Source organism: Melanerpes formicivorus, unplaced genomic scaffold (genome assembly GCF_026170545.1).
Source record: "Melanerpes formicivorus ecotype bairdi unplaced genomic scaffold, bMelFor1.0.p_v2 SCAF_10, whole genome shotgun sequence".
NCBI lineage: Eukaryota > Metazoa > Chordata > Aves > Piciformes > Picidae > Melanerpes > Melanerpes formicivorus.
In genome coordinates, this window is record NW_027142362.1 from 7,531,481 (window position 1) to 7,550,058 (window position 18,578).

The 18,578-nt window shown below is 45.5% G+C and overlaps 1 protein-coding gene across 1 annotated transcript in view; it reads left to right on the plus strand.

Moving 5' to 3' along the window:
- The window catches only part of PLEKHO2 (pleckstrin homology domain containing O2), a 29,839-nt gene extending 24,448 nt beyond the window's left edge, over positions 1-5,391 (plus strand). Inside the window, exon 6 of the mRNA XM_068143470.1 lies at positions 719-5,391. Coding sequence (XP_067999571.1) covers positions 719-1,930 — 1,212 coding nt within the window. The 3' untranslated portion in view covers positions 1,931-5,391. The remainder of the gene's footprint in view (positions 1-718) is intronic.
- Positions 5,392-18,578: the final 13,187 nt, after the last annotated feature.

Here is an 18,578-nt window from a genome sequence, read left to right on the forward strand (position 1 = left end):
TTAAAACATCAGAACTGACCATTGAGCACCAAGAGGAAAACCAAGAAATAAGGTCATTGTGGAACAGGATTTGAGTTTTCTTCTCAAAGGAAGCAGTAAAGTAAGTTCTGTGCTTCTGCCCTAATTCTTGACTGCTTATGGTTATTGGCTTTGACACTCCTGTGCAAGTTGCTGCACTAGTGGGCAGAAAAAAACTCAGCAGCAAAATGCTCATAATGTGAGAATGCATTGGTCTGGGAAAAAGCCAGGGCTGTGCAGGGCATGGAAGGGCTTCACCCAATGCATTCAATGTATATGACTTGACCCAACTTCCTTTTTTGTTGGGTGAAATGTTTGGAACTTGTAATTATCATAGCTCATTAAATTTTAGCATATCAGATCACATTTGGTTTCACTTATCAGGTTAATGCTGGAAGAGCTGGTAGAGCTGGCTACTGCTGTTAAGAGAGTAGCACAGGGTGATGCTCTCTGGAAGCAGCATAAGCTCCATAGAGTGCTCTTGAGCTCTAAATAAAGCTGCTCTTAAAAACACCACTTTTGTTATCAGTCAGATTCTCCTTGCAGTTTTAACAGATATAAATGGTGTGGGTGTGCGAAGGAGCAAGCCTTCACTTACCAGACCGGTCCTGACAGCCTTGCACTTTAACTTCAAGTTAAAGGATGGAGCACAGGATTGATGATGGGACAGATACTGAGAAATTTCTCTCTCATGTTTCAGGCTGCCAAGTCCACATCAGATGGTATCCTGAGACTAGATCTGGATATAGTAGACAATGGACCGCCGAATTTTGATTCCACTGTCAGCGAAAGTGACAACGTGCCCCCCCAGAAAGAAACTCCAAAGCCACCTATGCCACCTGCAAAACCCACTGGCACAAAGGAAACCCAAGAAGCAGAGAATAATGCTTCTGACCAGGAACTCAAAAAACCTCTGTCTCCTCCATTGCCTCCAGATAAGAAGCTTAATGAAAGCATGACATCAAAGGACAGTGTAAGCCCAGAGGAGAATGTGGAAGGATCCCAAGCACCAAGTGAGGAGAACAGAGAGAGCCTCACTGAGGTCAGCAGCAAGGGCCTAGCAAAAGCTCCAGTTGCACTTCCCAGGACCATGCCAGATAAGCTGAAAGTAGCTTGGGACCAACCAGTCTCTGAGCCTAAAATCACAGAAGACTTGAAATCATCAGGAGGTAGTAGCAAAGAGAGCCTTGCTGAGACTGATGCTGCAGATGTTACAAAGCCTCCCGTTCCTCCTAAAGTTCTGTCAGAAAAGATGCTAGCCACAATGGACTCCAGCCATGGCGACCTGGAAGCTGGGGGCTGTGAAGCCCTGGAGTCTGCCAGCACCAAGCCCCCAGTGAATGGGATTGCAGCCAGTGAGGCAGCAGAGTTCACATCCCCAGCAGTTGAAAATGAAGAAGGAAATGGGGAAGCCACTGCTGAGGAACAGCAAACTTCAACAGAAGAGACAGAGACTTCCTTAGCTACAGAAATTGGCCATGAGAGTGTAAAAGCAACTACTGAGAAGAAAGTGTCTGCAGAAGGCACTTCAGGTTTTAAACTCCGCAGTTCTTCTCTGGGAGACTTGCTGTCTGATTCCAGAAGTACACAGAGAGTGCTTCCAAGCCAAGTTTTCCCCAAGGATTCCCATCACTGCTTAGCTAAAATGGAGGAGAAAGTTGCTAATGAAAGGGAAAAAGCAGAAAAACTGCTGCAGAAGGTTTTACGTGAAGGCTTGGAACAGGCCCAGGAGGGGAATGGACCCCCAGTGATGGCAGAGACTTTGCTGAATGAGGCAGTAGAGCAACTTCGGCAAGCTACTCAAGTTTTGCAAGAAATCAAAGGTCTTGGAGAACTGAAAAAAGAAGCAGCACAGAAACAGAAAGAAAAGCAAAAGGATCTAGTGACTCTTTACAGGAGAAGTGCTCCCTGACATAACTCCTCAAAGATACTTCTTCCTCACAATCAAAGCTGAACATTTGCCATTCATAGATTTGTACCATTGCTAGGCCAGTGTTTAAAAGGTGGTGTTTTGCTGGGCACACACCACGGGACAGAATTGAGCTTTCAGTTATAGCATCTTTCTCTCTTTCTTCATGCTGTACATACCAGAATGGTTCTAATCTTCTTAGCACAGCAGAAGGTTGCAGGACATTGAAGGGTTTCAAAATGTGAATGCTCTCTGAGGACTCTGTCCAAAGTCTTTTCCATGGATCAAGCCTTAAATATTACTGGTAATCAGAGCAAGCCAGGTTTTTGAAAGGAGCAGAATGGTTACTCTAGCAAAAGCCCCTGCCTATCTGTATGTACAGACAAGCAGAGACCAGATTGCACTGGCACCTATCTGGTTTTCTCAGTTAAATCATATAGGATAAATATAGTCAGTGTTTGTTCACTTGCTGGCAAGGTTTCCCAGACCACCTGGCCCGGTGACATCTAGGAATTTAAAGATAAATGGTTTAATCTCCTCCAAAGATACTCATAAAACCACATCCACAGTTAAAAAACTGACCTCACACAGAGGCAAACAAAACTGGCCAACTCTTGACTCCAAGTAGTGTCCTCAGATGTGGAACAGCTGTATGAAGGCACTCTTCCAAGTCTGGCCCTACAAAGCTTTAGGTGTGCTAAGCACTGCTTAAGTGAACCCAAGTCTTGATGCATCATTGCTAAGCAAGTATTAATTGTTCCTGTTTCATTAATAGGGAGACTGAGGCAAAGAGCAGGTTCTTCTTGGCCTTTGAAGGAGTGTCTTCTACCAGCACAACATGCTGATGATTATTGAGGACCATACCTCTCTGGTAATTCTGAATCCCCTTATCATCACTGGGAACAATTAGCCAGGTGTTTGGAGAACTTGTGTCCAGGAGATCCCCAGGAGCTCCCTAGGAGCACTGTCATTAAGAAGCTTTAGCTTCAGCCTTAGCTGGAGGCTCACTCTCTGTGTTGTCTTGGGATGCTAACTGACAGGAGCATGCGTACCAGGCAGCAGGCGGATGAGATCCCTCTTCCTATTTAACACATCTCTACCTGCTGGGTCCTGGCTAGCCTGAGAGCCACAGTTTGGCACAGACATCTGTAACTGGAGTGGAAGGAGGGAAGGGCATTTTGCATGCACAACTTTGGGGCTGGTCCCAGCAGGTTAAGTATATTTAAAATAAAAATGCATTGCTACAGAAGGGTGTGAGGAAGGCATTGGAGAAGGCTCTGGCACAACTCCCACAGCTTCCCTGCCCACCCGCTAAAAGCAGCCACAGTTCCCATGGTCTTCAGTGATGATCACTGTGATAAAATCCTGTCTTTGCACCACTGCTGTATGGCCCCATGGCTGAGCTGGGTCCCCTCCCCTGTTCTCTACAGTTGCTCTGAGGAGAATCCTATGACAGCCCAAAGGGCTTCTCCTTTGCTTGAACCAGATTCTGGAAGCATGGAGAAGGGTGATCTTCCCAGTTTAGTTGTAAGGAGTGACATGATACCTGAGCTCTTTTCTCTCATTTGCCAGCACTGCCCTCTTAGCTTACCCATTTATTTCTCTTCTGGTCTTTCTGTTATATTTTCCCAGGTTCCACAAGGCTGTGGTGGGCTGGAAACACTCCACATAGCAGCAGCTCAGTAAAAGCTTCATCTGAGGCTATTCTTAGGCTAGGCAGTAGGCACTTCAGGTCTGAGCACAGAAAAGTTGGTCTGGGGCTACCAAATACCCTTTTTCACCACTTAGAGCCAGCAAGACAGGTAGTGTCTGGAACTGATGCTTCTTCCTCTTCTGGTTAAAGCAGCCTTGGTTTCAGTGGTCCGTCCTCCTCTCAAGACAGCCACATGGGAATTCACCTGTTATTTCTCTCACATGGAAAGTTCTACACAGTCAGACACTCAGGGCTGAGGTGCCAAAAAGTTTTGCTTTGAGACAAAAACTCAATTCCTGTGTCCTAAGCCCACTCCCAGGCACACAGCCTGGAGCAAGCTCTGGATCTGTCATTTGCTGCTGTAGATTCAATGTGAACCATGGGTTTTACTCACCTTTCCAGACATACTTAGGACAAGGGCTAGTACCACAGACAATATTCAGTGCCTATCTGCTAGCTAAATGTATTTTCTGCATGTGCACTTTTGTTTACCGAACACTGTGTGGTGTGAGTGTGAGCTGTCAGAACCTGGCATGCACTGGAAGTCAAGGGACATCAGCTCCAGAGAGCAGGCAGGCTTTTGCAAGATGCAGTTCCACAATGAGAGATCAATTAGATGGGAGGGAAAAATACCCAACAACAGTTCACACGATCAGGAGTATACACAAACTCTGGGTGGAGGTTCATATCTCAAAGCTGAAGGCAATCCTAAACTCCAAGGTGGGCAAATCAAAGCCTAGAACTGAAAAGGCAGAATGGAAGCAGCTTATATGGGATAGCTCAGTCCTCTAGTTTATATACAAATGCTTTTGCTCTTGCAGGTGTTTTCTTGTGGTGGTGTGTTCTGTGGGGACCTGTCTGGCAAAATGCTGATGAAAATACAGCCAAAACCTTATATTTACTGTATATTTTTATATTATACTGAATATTCTAATGAATAGATGCCTGAAATGTTACTGAATACCCATCAGTAGGAATCTTAACAGACAAACCCCTTGATTCTGTTAGGAAATGGGCAAGTTAAATCGTTTTATAAGCTACAGCTAATGATTTTATTTGCTGTACTAACCAAACTTACTAGATTTGTATTATACCTTGTAAATATGTATAACTTAAGTGGAATCTCTGTAGCACCCAGGAACTCTACTGCTGCAAATGCTATGTTAGAGACCCTTTGATTTGAACTATATTTTTTCTAATGGAGTTGCCAGTTCATCCCAAAATGTCTGTCCTGGTCGTAATCCTGATTCACCTGCACTTTGCAGGAAACAATGCATCATGTTCCTTCTGCAGTTCTCCTACTTGTTTTTCTCATTCTGGTCATGAGCCAGGTCTTGCCCAAGGCTGGGAGCTGCCTTCTGAGGTGTTCTTACATACTCCTCTGAAAATGGCAGTGCTAGGCAGAGATAGAGACAGGATTCTGATCTTCTCTGACCTCGTACAGCAACTCTCATCTTGCCACCATGCACTTTTGTTAATGTGTCCCTTTAAACTTACATTTAATCTTACATCTAATTTCTGGATGGACTAAGTCTGGGGTTTTTGTGTCTGAAAACCCTCTGCTCATGGAGCACCGGGCTGTGAGTCTGTGTTTTGGGCTGGGCTGTGCCACCAGGTTATGTGTCTGTGACAGGAAGGAAGTTGAGTTTGTAAGCAAGCAAAAGGGGATGACTATCTGAAAAGCAGCTGCTGCAGCCTGTGGAAGGGCAGCACTTTGTCTCCTGCTTGTAAAGAGCTTTGAGATTTGGCAATAAAACCCCTCTTTTAAACATCAGCTGTTTAAGAGCCATTTGTCCTAAACAGGAGTAAAGAAGAGCCACCAGGACTGGCACATTCAGGCTTTGCTCTGGAGGAGGGCCTGTTGCACAGGCTGTGGTCAGGCTGGGGTAAGCTGGATGCTGTGCTAACCACAAGCCTGGAGGAAGGAGAAGTGCTGGGGGCTGCAGCTGGCACAGAGCTGGAGTTGTGCAGTTCCTGACTCATCCCTGCCTGCCAGTTTGGCTGCCCTGGCCAGAAGCAGAGCCAACACCAGGATCTGCTCTACTGAAAAGGAGCAGGAAGCATCCTCACTGCTGGAGATCTCACCAAGTGCAGTTTCCAGCAGTGCTGTCTGGGTTACACTTAACATCTTCACGTGGACTTTCTGGTGTCTGTGAAACGTTGAGCTCAGTCAGCAGTCATCCCCTTGGTGGTGAGCAGCATCAGAGCCTCCTTCCTCTACCCAGATGCCAGTAAGCTACAGGAAGACAAGAAGCTGGTATCATAGTGACTGCTTCCCTTCTGTGAAAACGGGTAGAAACTGGGCAGTAGGTTCAAAAGTTAAGAGGAAAGAGGGAGAAGAGTGCAAGAATGTGTGCCATCCTATTGCACAAGCTTGGTTGCAGCTGGGCAGAAAAATATGCTTAGCAAACCCTCTAACCCCATGCTGGGAAGGGGGCTGTTCCTTAAAGGAATCTCCCAAGACACAGAGTTGATGTTTACAGATATATTTTAGAGAAAGACAGTCTCTTCCTCTCAAAACAAAACAGACAACACATCACATTTTGGCCTTAAGTTGGTGTTGGTAAGGAAGGGAAGTGTCTAGTACTGTGAAATGATTTAAAGCAAGGCAAAAGAAAACATACATAGTATTGGCATGTGAAACATTTGTCTGACTGCTTTTAAGTCAATGGATATTCATGAGTTTCTGGTTTGAAGAGTCTGTGCCATCATGTAATCTGAAATAGAAAATGCAGGTCCCAGATTCTATCCAGTGATCCCACAGAGCTCAGTAATTTGCAACTGAAAAAGAGCAGAAAGAGCTCTTCCAGTCCCCAGGGTTCCAAAAGGTTTACTACAACATTGGCAAGTCAAGTCTGATGACTAATTATTCTTGCTATTAAAAAATGTGTGTTTTATCTTAAACATGAGTCATCAGCAGTGAAGCTCTCCAATATTTCCCCTTTCCAGCTTAAGAACTAGAAGATTTTCAGGCACAGAAGATGTCCACCATGCTTAGGAAATGGAGAACCCTGGTTTGTTATGCTATGCAAGTCACATACTTCAGAAAGTCAGTGCCTAATTTATTGCAGGAAACTTAGTCACCAAGCACTAATGATTTGATTCTCAGCAACAATCCTGCTGTCTGAGATCAGTCTGAAGTACTACTGTAAACCCATTTATTCTCCATCTGCTCCTGAGTATCAGAGACCCAGTCCCACCAGCTTCCCTTTGGAGAGCAGCTGGAGGCTTAGTCCTCCTATCTCCTGCTGTGCAGTGTTAGTTCCTCATCCTGAGCAAGCCCAGCTTGGCAGTTCAGAGGTTGCAAACCACAACGTAGGAGGAAATGGTGAAGGAATCCTACCTTAGTGCAGCTCTACTGAAGAGGATAAGTAAATCACAGGTATCCACACCTACAGAAAAGAAAGAAAACTGTGGAGTATTGCAATATGCCATTTGTTCAAAGTTATTCCAGAAGGGATGGCTGTCAACAAGGAAATAAAACCCAAAGTTGGATTAATTTGCTGCTAAAAAAAGATTGAAGGCTTCAATTTAGAAAAGCCTTGCAGGCCCAGGATGGATGTATTTTAGAATGGGATCCACAAGGACACCTCCACCTAAAGAGCAGATACACAGATATGAAACTCTTGTCTGGGGTCCTTTGCCACCCATACAGTTTGTGCAGGACAGTGATAGAAGCCTCAGCAACCAGACTCAGGGCCTAAGAAACCCCACAGGCTGTTCAGGTCTTTAACCCTGATTTCACTTTTGCTGGGGAGCTGTGGGATGATAAACATGGTGAACCAGAAATTCCCTGCAGACTCTGCTTTCCATTTCTAGTCCCTTCTCTGCCAGAACAACAGGTTCCTCCAAAGCTCAGCCCAGTGTTGATAGAAGCTGTCCATAAGTTTTAGTTGTGCCACAGCCAAGGAAATCTCTTTATGCCTGAGCCCCATTGGATTCACAAGCTGGTTTCTACAACCCCGTGGGGAATAAGTTTACACCTTGAAGGTGGGCATTTTTTCAACGTCAGGAAATGAACTTTCAAACTATTTGCTCAAAAGGAATGAGCTATAACTCCCTCCATAATTTGGACTATCAATACTCTTGGCAGTTCTTTTATAGCATCTCCCAGTATGAAGAACTTGAGGTGGTTTATGGCCATTGAGTCCAACAGTTATCTAACTCTACCAAGTCTACCATGTCCCTTAGCACCACATCTCTGCATCTTTTAAACACCTTCAGGGATAGCGGGAAGCCTGTTCATGGGTAAGGATGTAACACATATGCAACAAAACCAGACCCACATCTCCTTCCCCTCAGAACAACACTGTGGAATCAGATCCAGAAATGAAGATATTTAAAAGCTGGTTACTGCCTTTCCCTCACCATTACCTTATCAAATAATTTCATTCCCTCTTGGTCTCAACTTTCAGATGCTCAGGGATGTTTTTAACTATATTAACATTTCTGCCTCCCACTCATAAAAACCTTCAAGTAGTTTTGGAGGAAAATTCTTTTATCTTTCTGCAGAATTAGAATTGGAATTTAAAATTAGAATTAACCAGGTTGGAAAAGACCTTTGAGATCATCAAGTCCAACCTATCATCCAACACCATCTAATCAACTAAACCATGACACCAAGCACCCCATCCAGTCTCTTCCTAAACACCTCCATTCACGATGACTCCACCACCTCCCTGGGCAGCACATTCCAATGTCAAATCACTCTTTCTGTGAAGAACTTCTTCCTAAATCCAGCCTAATCCTCCCCTGGTGCAGCTTGAGACTGTGCCCTCATGTTCTGGTGCTGGTTGCCTGGGAGAAGAGACCAACCCCCACCTGGCTGCAACCTCCCTTCAGGTAGTTGTAGACAGAAACCTACCTTGCCCAGAAAAAAACAAAGGCTTCTTAAAGGAGTTTTAGATGTGAGTTATCTAGCACACCACCTCGTACTGGGATATGTATCAGTGAAACTGAGGCTCTCCAGAAGTCCAACAGCTGCTCCCTCTGCTCCCTGTGCTCTCCAAACAATATAATTTAGGCTGGAGGTGAGGAGAAAGTTCTTCCCAGAGAGAGTTGTTAGCCATTGGAATGTGCTGCCCAGGGAGGTGGTGGAGTCACTGTCCCTGGAGGTGTTCAAGAGGGGACTGGACGTGGCACTTGGTGCCATGGTTTAGTAGCCATGAGGTCTTGGGTGACAGGTTGGACCTTATGATCTTTGAGGTCTTTTCCAACCTTATTGATTCTATGATTCTATAAGCAAGCCAGCATGACTAACCAGGAGAGCAAACAAAACTGTGAGTTCCTCTGCTAATGCATTCGCAACAAGAAGTCAGTTTTGAAACACTGGCCAAATGCTCCGGGTTTGTTTGGACCACATCACCATGACAGCAAAGCACTGCCCAGTTCTGCTTGTGCTGTGCATCATTGCAAGGCTCGGTGCTGAAGGGGAAACGAAGCACAAAGGAAAAAACATGGCCAGATGTCATATGAGAGATCACAGGAGAGAGAGATTTGAACCTACGCTCCCCCGTGCCTGTCCCCAGCACACTGGACAACCTTCCTGCCCCAGCAGCTGAGCCTCTCAGCAGCTCTTTCTCCGGAGCAACACTGCATTTTCAGCACCATGGGCTGAATTTCCTGAGCGAGGCACAGACATTCCACTTGTCTTTGACTGCCAAGAGCTAATGAATGTCTGAAAGGTCAGGGGTTCAAACGATAGTTATGGACTCCAGCGATGGGATGGCGCTCAGCCTACCCACGCTTCTGCTTCCCTACCCAGGCAGGTTCAAAACCGCCCACCTCCACGGGTGGAACCAGGGCCCCGCGGGAATGGCTGGCGAGAAATTTGATGGCAAAACAGCAAACTGCAAACTGTTAACAGAGGGCTGCAGATGTGGAAAAAGTGTCTTGGGCTAACAAAACAACCAAAAAAAAAAGGAAAAAGAAAAATAAAAGTAAAAAAAAAAAAAGCCCTGAAAAGTTGACATTTCGAAAGGGGAGAGGTTAGCTCTGCAGCATGAAAAGGCAATTTCAACACTGCAGTTCATTTACCATTTTTAAAGTGATCTACCCCAAGAGTTTTTGAAAGTATGAAATTACATATTTTGATGGAGCTCACGTGACTGCTCCCTGCCTGCCTACAGAGGTTTTGACATTCCGTCATTTTTTTGCCTTGCTCTAGATAGGGGAAGAGAATCCAAACCCTTGGGAAGGCTGAGAAGATGGGAAAGCTCTCTCAGTCCAACCTAGACAGACAGACAGAATAAGATAAGAATAAGCATAAGCATAAGCATAAGCATAAGCATAAGCATAAGCATAAGCATAAGCATAAGAATAAGAATAAGAATAAGAATAAGAATAAGAATAAGAAAGAATAAGAATAAGAATATAAGAATAAGAATATAAGAATAAGAATAAGAAAGACTAAGACTAAGACTAAGACGAATAAGAAGAAGAAGAAGAAGAAGAAGAAGAAGAAGAAAAAGAAGAAGAAGAAGAAGAAGAAGAAGAAGAAGAAGAATAGGAATAAGAATAAGAAGAATAAGAATAGGAATAAGAATAGGAATAAGAATAAGAATAAGAATAAGAATAAGAATAAGAATAAGAATAAGAATAAGAATAAGAATAAGAAGAATAAGAATAGGAATAAGAATAAGAATAAGAATAAGAATAAGAATAAGAATAAGAATAAGAATAAGAATAAGAAGAATAAGAATAGGAATAAGAATAAGAATAAGAATAAGAATAAGAATAAGAATAAGAATAAGAATAAGAATGAATAAGAATAAGAATAAGAATAAGAATAAGAATAAGAATAAGAATAAGAATAAGAATAAGAATAAGAATAAGATTCCTGTGTGTTTCACTCACAGTGGGGCACAGGGATCCAGCCTGGCTCCTTTGCTCCTCCAAGGAGCATCAATTCATTCTGAGATGATCCTGTCAGACCATGGGCTGTGGTCCATTTGGTTTGTCTGAAGATGACAGTAGCTGCAGAGGTACATGGCTGTTTTATTAAGCGAGTTTGTCATTGCCCAGAGACAAAGTGCCATTTTCAGAGACACCCGCTGTAAATCGACAGATGTCAGAAGAAGCGGTTCCTAGAACTTCTTGAAACAGTCTGCTCTCATTCCTGCAACAAGTTTGCATTCAGAAATGTCATGTTCTTCTGGTTAGAGCTTGTCTGGAATTAAAGTATTTTCAGCACTAAACAGACGAGATGTAAATGCAGGGGCTTGCAGCCAAAGCCACCGTTCCTATAGAATAGAATAGAAAGAGCACAGGATGTTCTTTAGAGCTCTGCATGCTCCTGCTTGGCTTATTGTGGCAGAGGCAGAGGGCAACTTCTGCAGCAGCCCTATCCCTGTCAGACATTGCTCTTGCGGACTATGAGACATGTCAGCAGAAGAGAAGAGATTTTTAGGCCTCTGAATCAGGACCCTCAGAGCACCCCTCCCATTCACCACCATGAATAACAGCAAATTGAAATGCAGCCACTGCCTACCCCAGTTTCCTGGCATCTAGCAGCCACTTGCATACCCACAGCTCCCCAATATTGCAGCAAACTCCTTTAGGGCAGAACATAGTATCTGCATACCATGGGAATAGCATCTGGGTTTGAAGATACAACATCCACAGCTTGGTTCTGTGCAACTGTGCTGATGAGAGGAGCCAGTCCTCTGGGGTTTGACCCCAATTTCTAGATTCAGTAAACAACAGAGGCCAACAGAGCTGAATTGTATTTTTTTGCAGAGCGGATGAGTTCCTGTGGCTGTAACTCAGCTGTGTTACAAGCCATCTCCAGCAAGAAGGCACTGGAGCAGGAGGTAATTGAGGGTTGGCTCCCGGAGGGAATTTTCCCTTAAAAGGATAACTACATTGTCAGGATGAAACCAGCTTGCTTCCACTGCCCGCAGAGCTTTCTGCAAACACGGCTGCCAGAGCTGGGGGCGGTGGTGAGTATTAACAGCAGACAGCAAGGAGCAGCAGGGGAGTGGATGCTCCTCTCTCAGCTGTTATCTCCTGTGAAGGGCAGCAGGACATACAAGCAGCCCCAGAAGGTCACTTCAGTGCCACAAAACAAGAGACCAGCCCCTACTTTCTGCTCAAGGTGAAAAAAACACCTAAGTGAGGGAATGCAACCAAAAAAAACAGGCTCACAAGAAGCTCTTGCACTGAAAATCAGCAGTATTTTCAGAGAGGGGCAGGCAGGATGCCAGCTGAAACCATACCAAGGCGACACAGGAATTTTCCCAGTTAAATATTTTTCCACCAGAAAATAACTGAAACCCCAGCTTTTCATGTGACAGGCCAGGGACCAACTCTTTAGATGGGATCAAGGAGAATGATGAAAGAGCAGGACCCTAGTGTGGCCTCTCACCCAGCAGCAGGCTACTGAGAAGGGGGAACCAGACTGCAGGCCAAATCCTCCTCTGGAAGACTCAGAACCCTCAACCTGAACTTCAGCTTCCCATAATCCAGAGGAAAACAACTTAACTCTAACACAGACCCATGTCAAGGCCCAAGATACCTCCGTGTCCTCTGGACAGCCCACCCACCAGGAGCTTTGCACTGTGCTCTCCTGTGCAGTGCAGGAAGGGCTGCACTGTGGTTTTGATATGGAATGAGGCTGAAATAGGAAAGGCTGGCTTAGCCCAGCTGTAGTGGCAGGCACTGGCTCCCACCTCACAGCTAAAGCCTCCCAAAGCAGATCTTGAGTGAGGTTTTCAGATCTGACTCATGCTCGTGCGGTCTGTAGCACAGAACAACCCACCCACCATGCTGAAAGAGAAGGAACCAGGACCCAGTGTTTCCCTGCACCCCAGCAAACAGACAAAATATGCACAAGTGAGCAACAGCCAGGTCTTAACTGAGAAGAAACTCGTGAGCTGGCATTGCAACAAAGACTTACACAAAGTAAACCACCATCCCTTCCTCTGAGGCAGGCTGCAGAACCCCAAGCAGCTCTGTATTACGGTGGAGAGTCATCAGATAGAAGCCCAGAGAGCTGGTGAAACAGATTACTGGTCACCAACAAGCCATCATGGCAAGAAGCAGAATCTCCTATCACTCAGCACTACCAGTGACTCCCTCCAGACCACAAAGGTCAGCTCAGGAGATGCAGGACCTCTGCAGCTGTTCCCAGCTCTGTACAGTGGTTGCTCCACCTGGTCGCAGCCCATTGCTATCCTTGAATTGTTGGCTTGAGACAGTCCCATTCCAGGAACTCCACAAGCAACCATGGAGATTCAGCACACTTCCTCTTAGCTTTAGGGGCAAAAAACTTGATTTTCTAATCAGTCTTTCTCTGTAGAGAGAAGTATTAAAAGCTTCATCAGGGTAAGTGTGCTAGTGCCGATAAACAGAAACTCCTTCGGAGATTAACAGCAGAAAGCTGGAGAATTACAGGTGTCTACAGGCACAGACTGGTTGCCATTTGGCTTTCCCTTTCTATGAGTAACAGCATGAAAATGAGTCAGGCTCTACAACTGAGTCACAGCAAGTGAATATAAACTTCCCCTTCAGACCAAGAGAACCTGGGCAGGTGAAGGAAGAGCTCTGTATATACTTCTGCCCTAGATAAACACAGTATGGTGCATCCATTGAGCTGCACAAGTCCTGCTGCTGGAGCTGGGACCTGCAAGCCCGTCCCAAAGGAAGACCCTGTGGTGGAAGCATATGATAAACATAGGACAACATCTGCCTCCTATTTCCTGTACTCTGTAGAGATTATCTCTTTCCACAGATAACCTTGTCCTCAGCAAGAGGGCTGGGGTTTGTGCTTTTTAAACACTGCTGACACCAGCTAGCACTTGCATCAGCTCATTCTATATCTGTTCTCAGACCATTTACACCACCAGCTCTCAGCATCCTCAGCTAGACACTCAAGCAACGTGATTACACATCTGTCCAGGGTTGTTTGTTCCCTCATGCCTGCTTCCACGAGCACTCTGCACTGGAGCCAGAAGCGGGACAGGCACGTCGCTTTCTGCATTCATTTGTGCTCGCCCCACAAACAGCGCGGAGCTGACGCCCAGCTGAGCTCCCCCACCGCCTCTCCACTGATGTCATTATTTTCCATGTTGCTTGTTGTGCCCAGAAGTGAGGAAGCCCCTGGAATGCAGCAGCCTGTGTAGGAGCTGTTCCTGCATGGATCACCAGCAACTCTAGCAGCAGACTTTAAATTGAAGCCCAGTGGGCTGCGAGCAAATAAAAGTCACCAGGCTGCGATTTGAGATCGGCAGAGCTCCTCGGAGAGCGCAGGAGTCCTGCTGCTGTTCCAGCCCCCTCCCCCTGACTGCAATTCCAAGACCATGAAATTACTCATTAGCCTTGGAACAAAACTCTTTCGGTGCACTTGCATGTGGCTGGAGGCAGAGACAGATGTTTCAGGCTCTGGAAGAAAATTGCTGAGAGAGAAATGAAATGCTTCCAAAGCTGCCCTGCTGCCTCCTAACAGCGCTCTCCTGCTCCTGTTACACTCCAGGCAAGACACTATGCTCTCACTACTTGAAAGGCATTGAGGGGCTGGAGGTGGTCCAGAGATGGGCAATGAATCTACTGAAGGGTCTGGAGAACAGGTCTTAAGAGGAACAGCTGAGAGAACCAGGGTTGTTTAGTCTGGAGGAAAGGAGGCTGAGGGGAGACCTTGTCACTGTTTGCAGCTGCCAGAAAGGAGGTTGTAGTGAGGTGGAGTTAATTTTTTTCTTCCTAGTAACAAATGATATCACCAGAGGAAATGGCCTCAAGCACCAGGGGAGGTTTAGGTTGGACATTAGAAGAAACTTGTTCACTGAAAGGGTTCTCAAACACTGGAACAGGTTCCTCAGGGAGGTGTTTGAATCTCCCACCCCTGGAGGTGTTTCAAAGCGTGAGAGATGTTGTGCTGAGGGACATGGTTTAGCACCAAACTTGGCAGAGTTAGGGAATGGTAGTACTTAAAGGTCTTCAACAAAAATAAGTCTGTGATTCTATAGTTCCATGGTGCAGAGTGGGGTCAGAGACAAAGAGAGCAATGGCATCACAGCTTAGTGATGCTTTGCTTCCACTTTGCTTTTATTAAATGCCCAAACACAAGATGTTTTGTTTTGCTTCAGATATTGTATTGAGCCTCACAGCACAGCATAAGAGCAGCTGAGCGCTGTGCCTCTGGCAGCAGATTTCAGCACTTCATGTTTATGGTTATAAGATCCTGCATTTCAGATGCACTTTTGTCCTGAAAGAAAACATGGAATAAATTGCCTTTAGGAGCCAGACAGTCCTCAGAGACCCAGAAAGCAGAGGATCCTCCCTCTTTTTACACATGCAGGAAAGAGAGAATAAAAACATTGCCTGCAGGCATGTCAGTGAGGGGATTAGGATTCAGTGTCCGATTATTGCTTGGTTTATATGATGCAGCCGCTCCCACCTCCCATAACCAAGCACTTGCTGAGCTAACCATCACTTGAAGGAGAGAGTTGGCCAGGTTTGATCTTGATTGTCTCCAGGGACGGGGCCTGACCACATCTTTGGACAACCTTTTCCAGTATTTCACCACTCTCATTGTGAAGAATTTCCTTATGATGTCTAACCTAAATCTCCCCTGCTCTACTTTCAAACCACTGCCCTCATCCTATCGCTATGAGCCCTTCTAAACAGTCCCTCCCCAGCCTTTCTGTAGGTCCCTTTCAGATATTGAAATGTATTTATAAGGTCTTCCTGGAGCCTTCTCTTCTACAGGCTGAACAAGCCCAACTCTCCCAGCCTGTCCTCATAAGATAGATGCTCCAGATCTCCAGTCATCTTAATGGCCTCATTTGGACCCACTCAAGCAGGTCCATGTCCTCCTTGTGCTGAGGGCCCATACAGCTGGACACAGTACTCCAGGTGAGGTCTCACCAGAGCAGAGCAGCAGAATCACCTCTCCCTATCTGCTGGAAATGCTTCTCCCAACTAGTAGATTCATACATTAACTTTGAAGCCAATGGACTCATACAGACCTCTTCCAGCAAAGTATCACAGAAATAACAAATTTGTCCCTCTCCAAGTATTTTTCTAAGATATAATTCAGGTACAAATGATACTTGGCATGTGTATTTTTTTGCTCCTCCTGTATTCCTGCAGAATAGATGTCAGCTCAGTTCTCTGCAACTGGAAGGAGAATATACTGAGCTGGTCAACTCAGTGAACTCATGTCAGCCAGCTCTGTGTGAAGGTCAGGGATCAATGGGAATGACCTGATGGTCAGGAACAACCCTGGCAACAGTGCTAATTGAGTGTAAGCTTCACTTTCAAAGCTACATAGAAGCTTAAGCCCATTTATCTTTTGAAGGGATTTAAAAGCCTATCGGCTTTGGGAAGTGAGAGTGATGGGAGGGGGAAGTTCAAAATCACCAGCTGAAACTTCCAGCTGCTGCTGAGATGGGTTGAGCTATCAGTGTCAACACCATGCAGCAGCATCTTGCCAGGCAAGCCTAGCTCCCCACCCTCTCTGACATTTCCTTGAGACTTCTCCTTACAAACAAATAAACCAACCCTTCAATGTCTCTAACACGTGGTTTCCTCCCAATCCCATAATACTGGATTATTCATAAGCCTAAAAGAGAGAACATCCCTTTGTGATACAGGCTGCTTCCTGAGCTAGGAGCAGCAGCTCTGCTGAAATACCTCACTCTGCATGAGGATGAGCAGGGAAGACAGGAAAAAACAGAATTACAGGCTCATGAAATGGACACTGACAAAAACCTGAAGTGTTGAGCTCACTCAGATGCTGTCTGTGTTTAATCCAGTCATCAGACAGTCTCTGTTTAACTAAATATTTGACCTCAGAATTGAGCTTGAATTATTATTGGCAAAGCTTCCAAGCGCCACAGGTCCCTCTAACAAGCTGTTCCTCTGTGGAAGTCTTGCAAGGAGCTGAATACAGCCTTTGAGGAAAGTGCTGGATCCCTCTGCAAGCTCCCAGAGTAGGTTTGTGGAGTCCCATTAGGTGTCCAGGGTTTCTGAAAGCCTTGTATGTTGACTGTTAGAAGCTACAGGGCTGATGTTTGTGTGCACTGCTGGGATGTTCCCAGAGGAGTTTCGGCTCTGCAGCATGTCACAGCAACAGACTTATCAAAGAAAGTACCAAAAATAACCTAGCCTACAGGACAACTAAAAGCACAGTCCAGACCAAAAATAAATAAGATGGAGCCACACATGAAGCTGTGCAGCCAGAGTTGTTACATGTGCCCCACTCTGCTGCGATGGACATGAAAGTGTAGTTTGCAAGCCAGGGCATGGAGCTAATAAAGTCAGTCCTTTTCATATCCACAGCGGGGACATAAAGCAGCACAAACATTCAACTCCTCACAGCATCAGTGGCAGCCATGTACCACAGTGCTCAAAGCATCTGGTTTAGGTGCTGCCACACAGAGCCTGTGGTTGCTGTCTCAGCACAATGTGCTGTTTGACACCCAGTCATGGAAAAAAGAGTCCATCAGCACCAAAAGAGGAACATGGTCATCACCCCTCCTGTGTAATATTCAGTTTCCTGACTGTGGCCAGAAAAGACAATCCTCAAGGGCTGGATGCTGTTCCTCAAGCCAGGCTCCCCACTGTTGGCAGCTCCAGGCTTGGCTTCCTGGACTGCAGGCAGCTTGCAAGCAAAAGGAGTCACCTTCCAGGTCTGCTTCCAGAGGAAGTTTATAAATTAAAGTCCAATTTGCTAAACCTTTAGGTAAGCAACTGTTTCTGCATAAACACATACTGGTTTGTGGGCTGTGTTACATGGCTAGCTGCAAATCTGACTGACTTTAAAATCACAGTGTACACAACTGAACCAGAGAGCAAACAGAGGTGCATTTGAAAATGACATGGATTCAAGCAGCCTGACTCACAATTTTTGAATGGAGACTGAAAATAATGATTATCCTAAAGTAGCTCCTTAAAAATGGTGCATGCAAGGTAGGAACACGAAATGCTCTGTCAGAGAGTCCACTTCCAAGTGAGAAAGGGCATGTAGCTGGCTTAGCTAAAATTACTCTTCAATAAAGCTAAAGACTTTAACACCTTTCTGAAGATGGGGTCAATATGTGGAATACATTGCAAGAAGAGCTCAGTTACCACCTGCCCTGTCATTCATTTTGCTACAGCATTAGTGGAAAAATCCTACAGCTCTTTTAGGTCTGTTAGCTAAGACATGGATGGCTAGGGAAGTGTTCAGTGTTGTTAATAAATCCTTGCAGCATTCTGTAGCTGGTATCAGCAGAAAGTTTTCATCCCTTCCACCCCTGAGCACGTACCTATTTAGTAAGGACAGAAGGAACTGCCTACATGGCCTTTTTTCTGCCTGCTGGAAACACCCAAGTCACGAAACAGATATGAACTTTCAGTGCATCTGTGCTACTTCTCCTCTGAGGTCAGCATTAAGCAGCAGAAGAGCCATAGGTGACCAGTCCTGGGTAATTCAAGCTCTGGAAGAGGAGCAGAAAATGGCATTACAAGTGGCAGGTTAAATCCCAACAGCTTTTCATCCAAGAATCTCTTGCAGCATAACAAAAGACTAGCTAGAGCCAGAGGTCCCACCCAAGGCTGGGATGTGCAGACAGTCATGGATTATTCCCTACCCTATTCAGGGCTGTGTCCCCAGCCCCCAGGCACAGAGTACCCAGTGGGAAGGGCTCAGCCCTTCACAGTCACTCCTTCTGGCACCGTTTCAATTTGTCTTAAGACACTTAAATATTCATTGTGAGAGAGCAAGACTTCGTCTCCCCGGGTGCACAGACTGCTCTCTGGGGAGATGGGACACCTGTCTTCTCCACTTTCTGCTCCATCAAATCATTAATTATTTAAAATAAGAGGAAAGAGCAAGAAAAACTCTCCGTATCAGACATGCTCACAGCCTGCTGTTCACAGTAATCTCTAGGGTCTTGTGGAGATCAGGGTTTATATCTCCCCTCTGGCAGAAGCAAGGATCAAACCTAGTTTTTTCCCTTCCTCAGGGAGGATGATCAA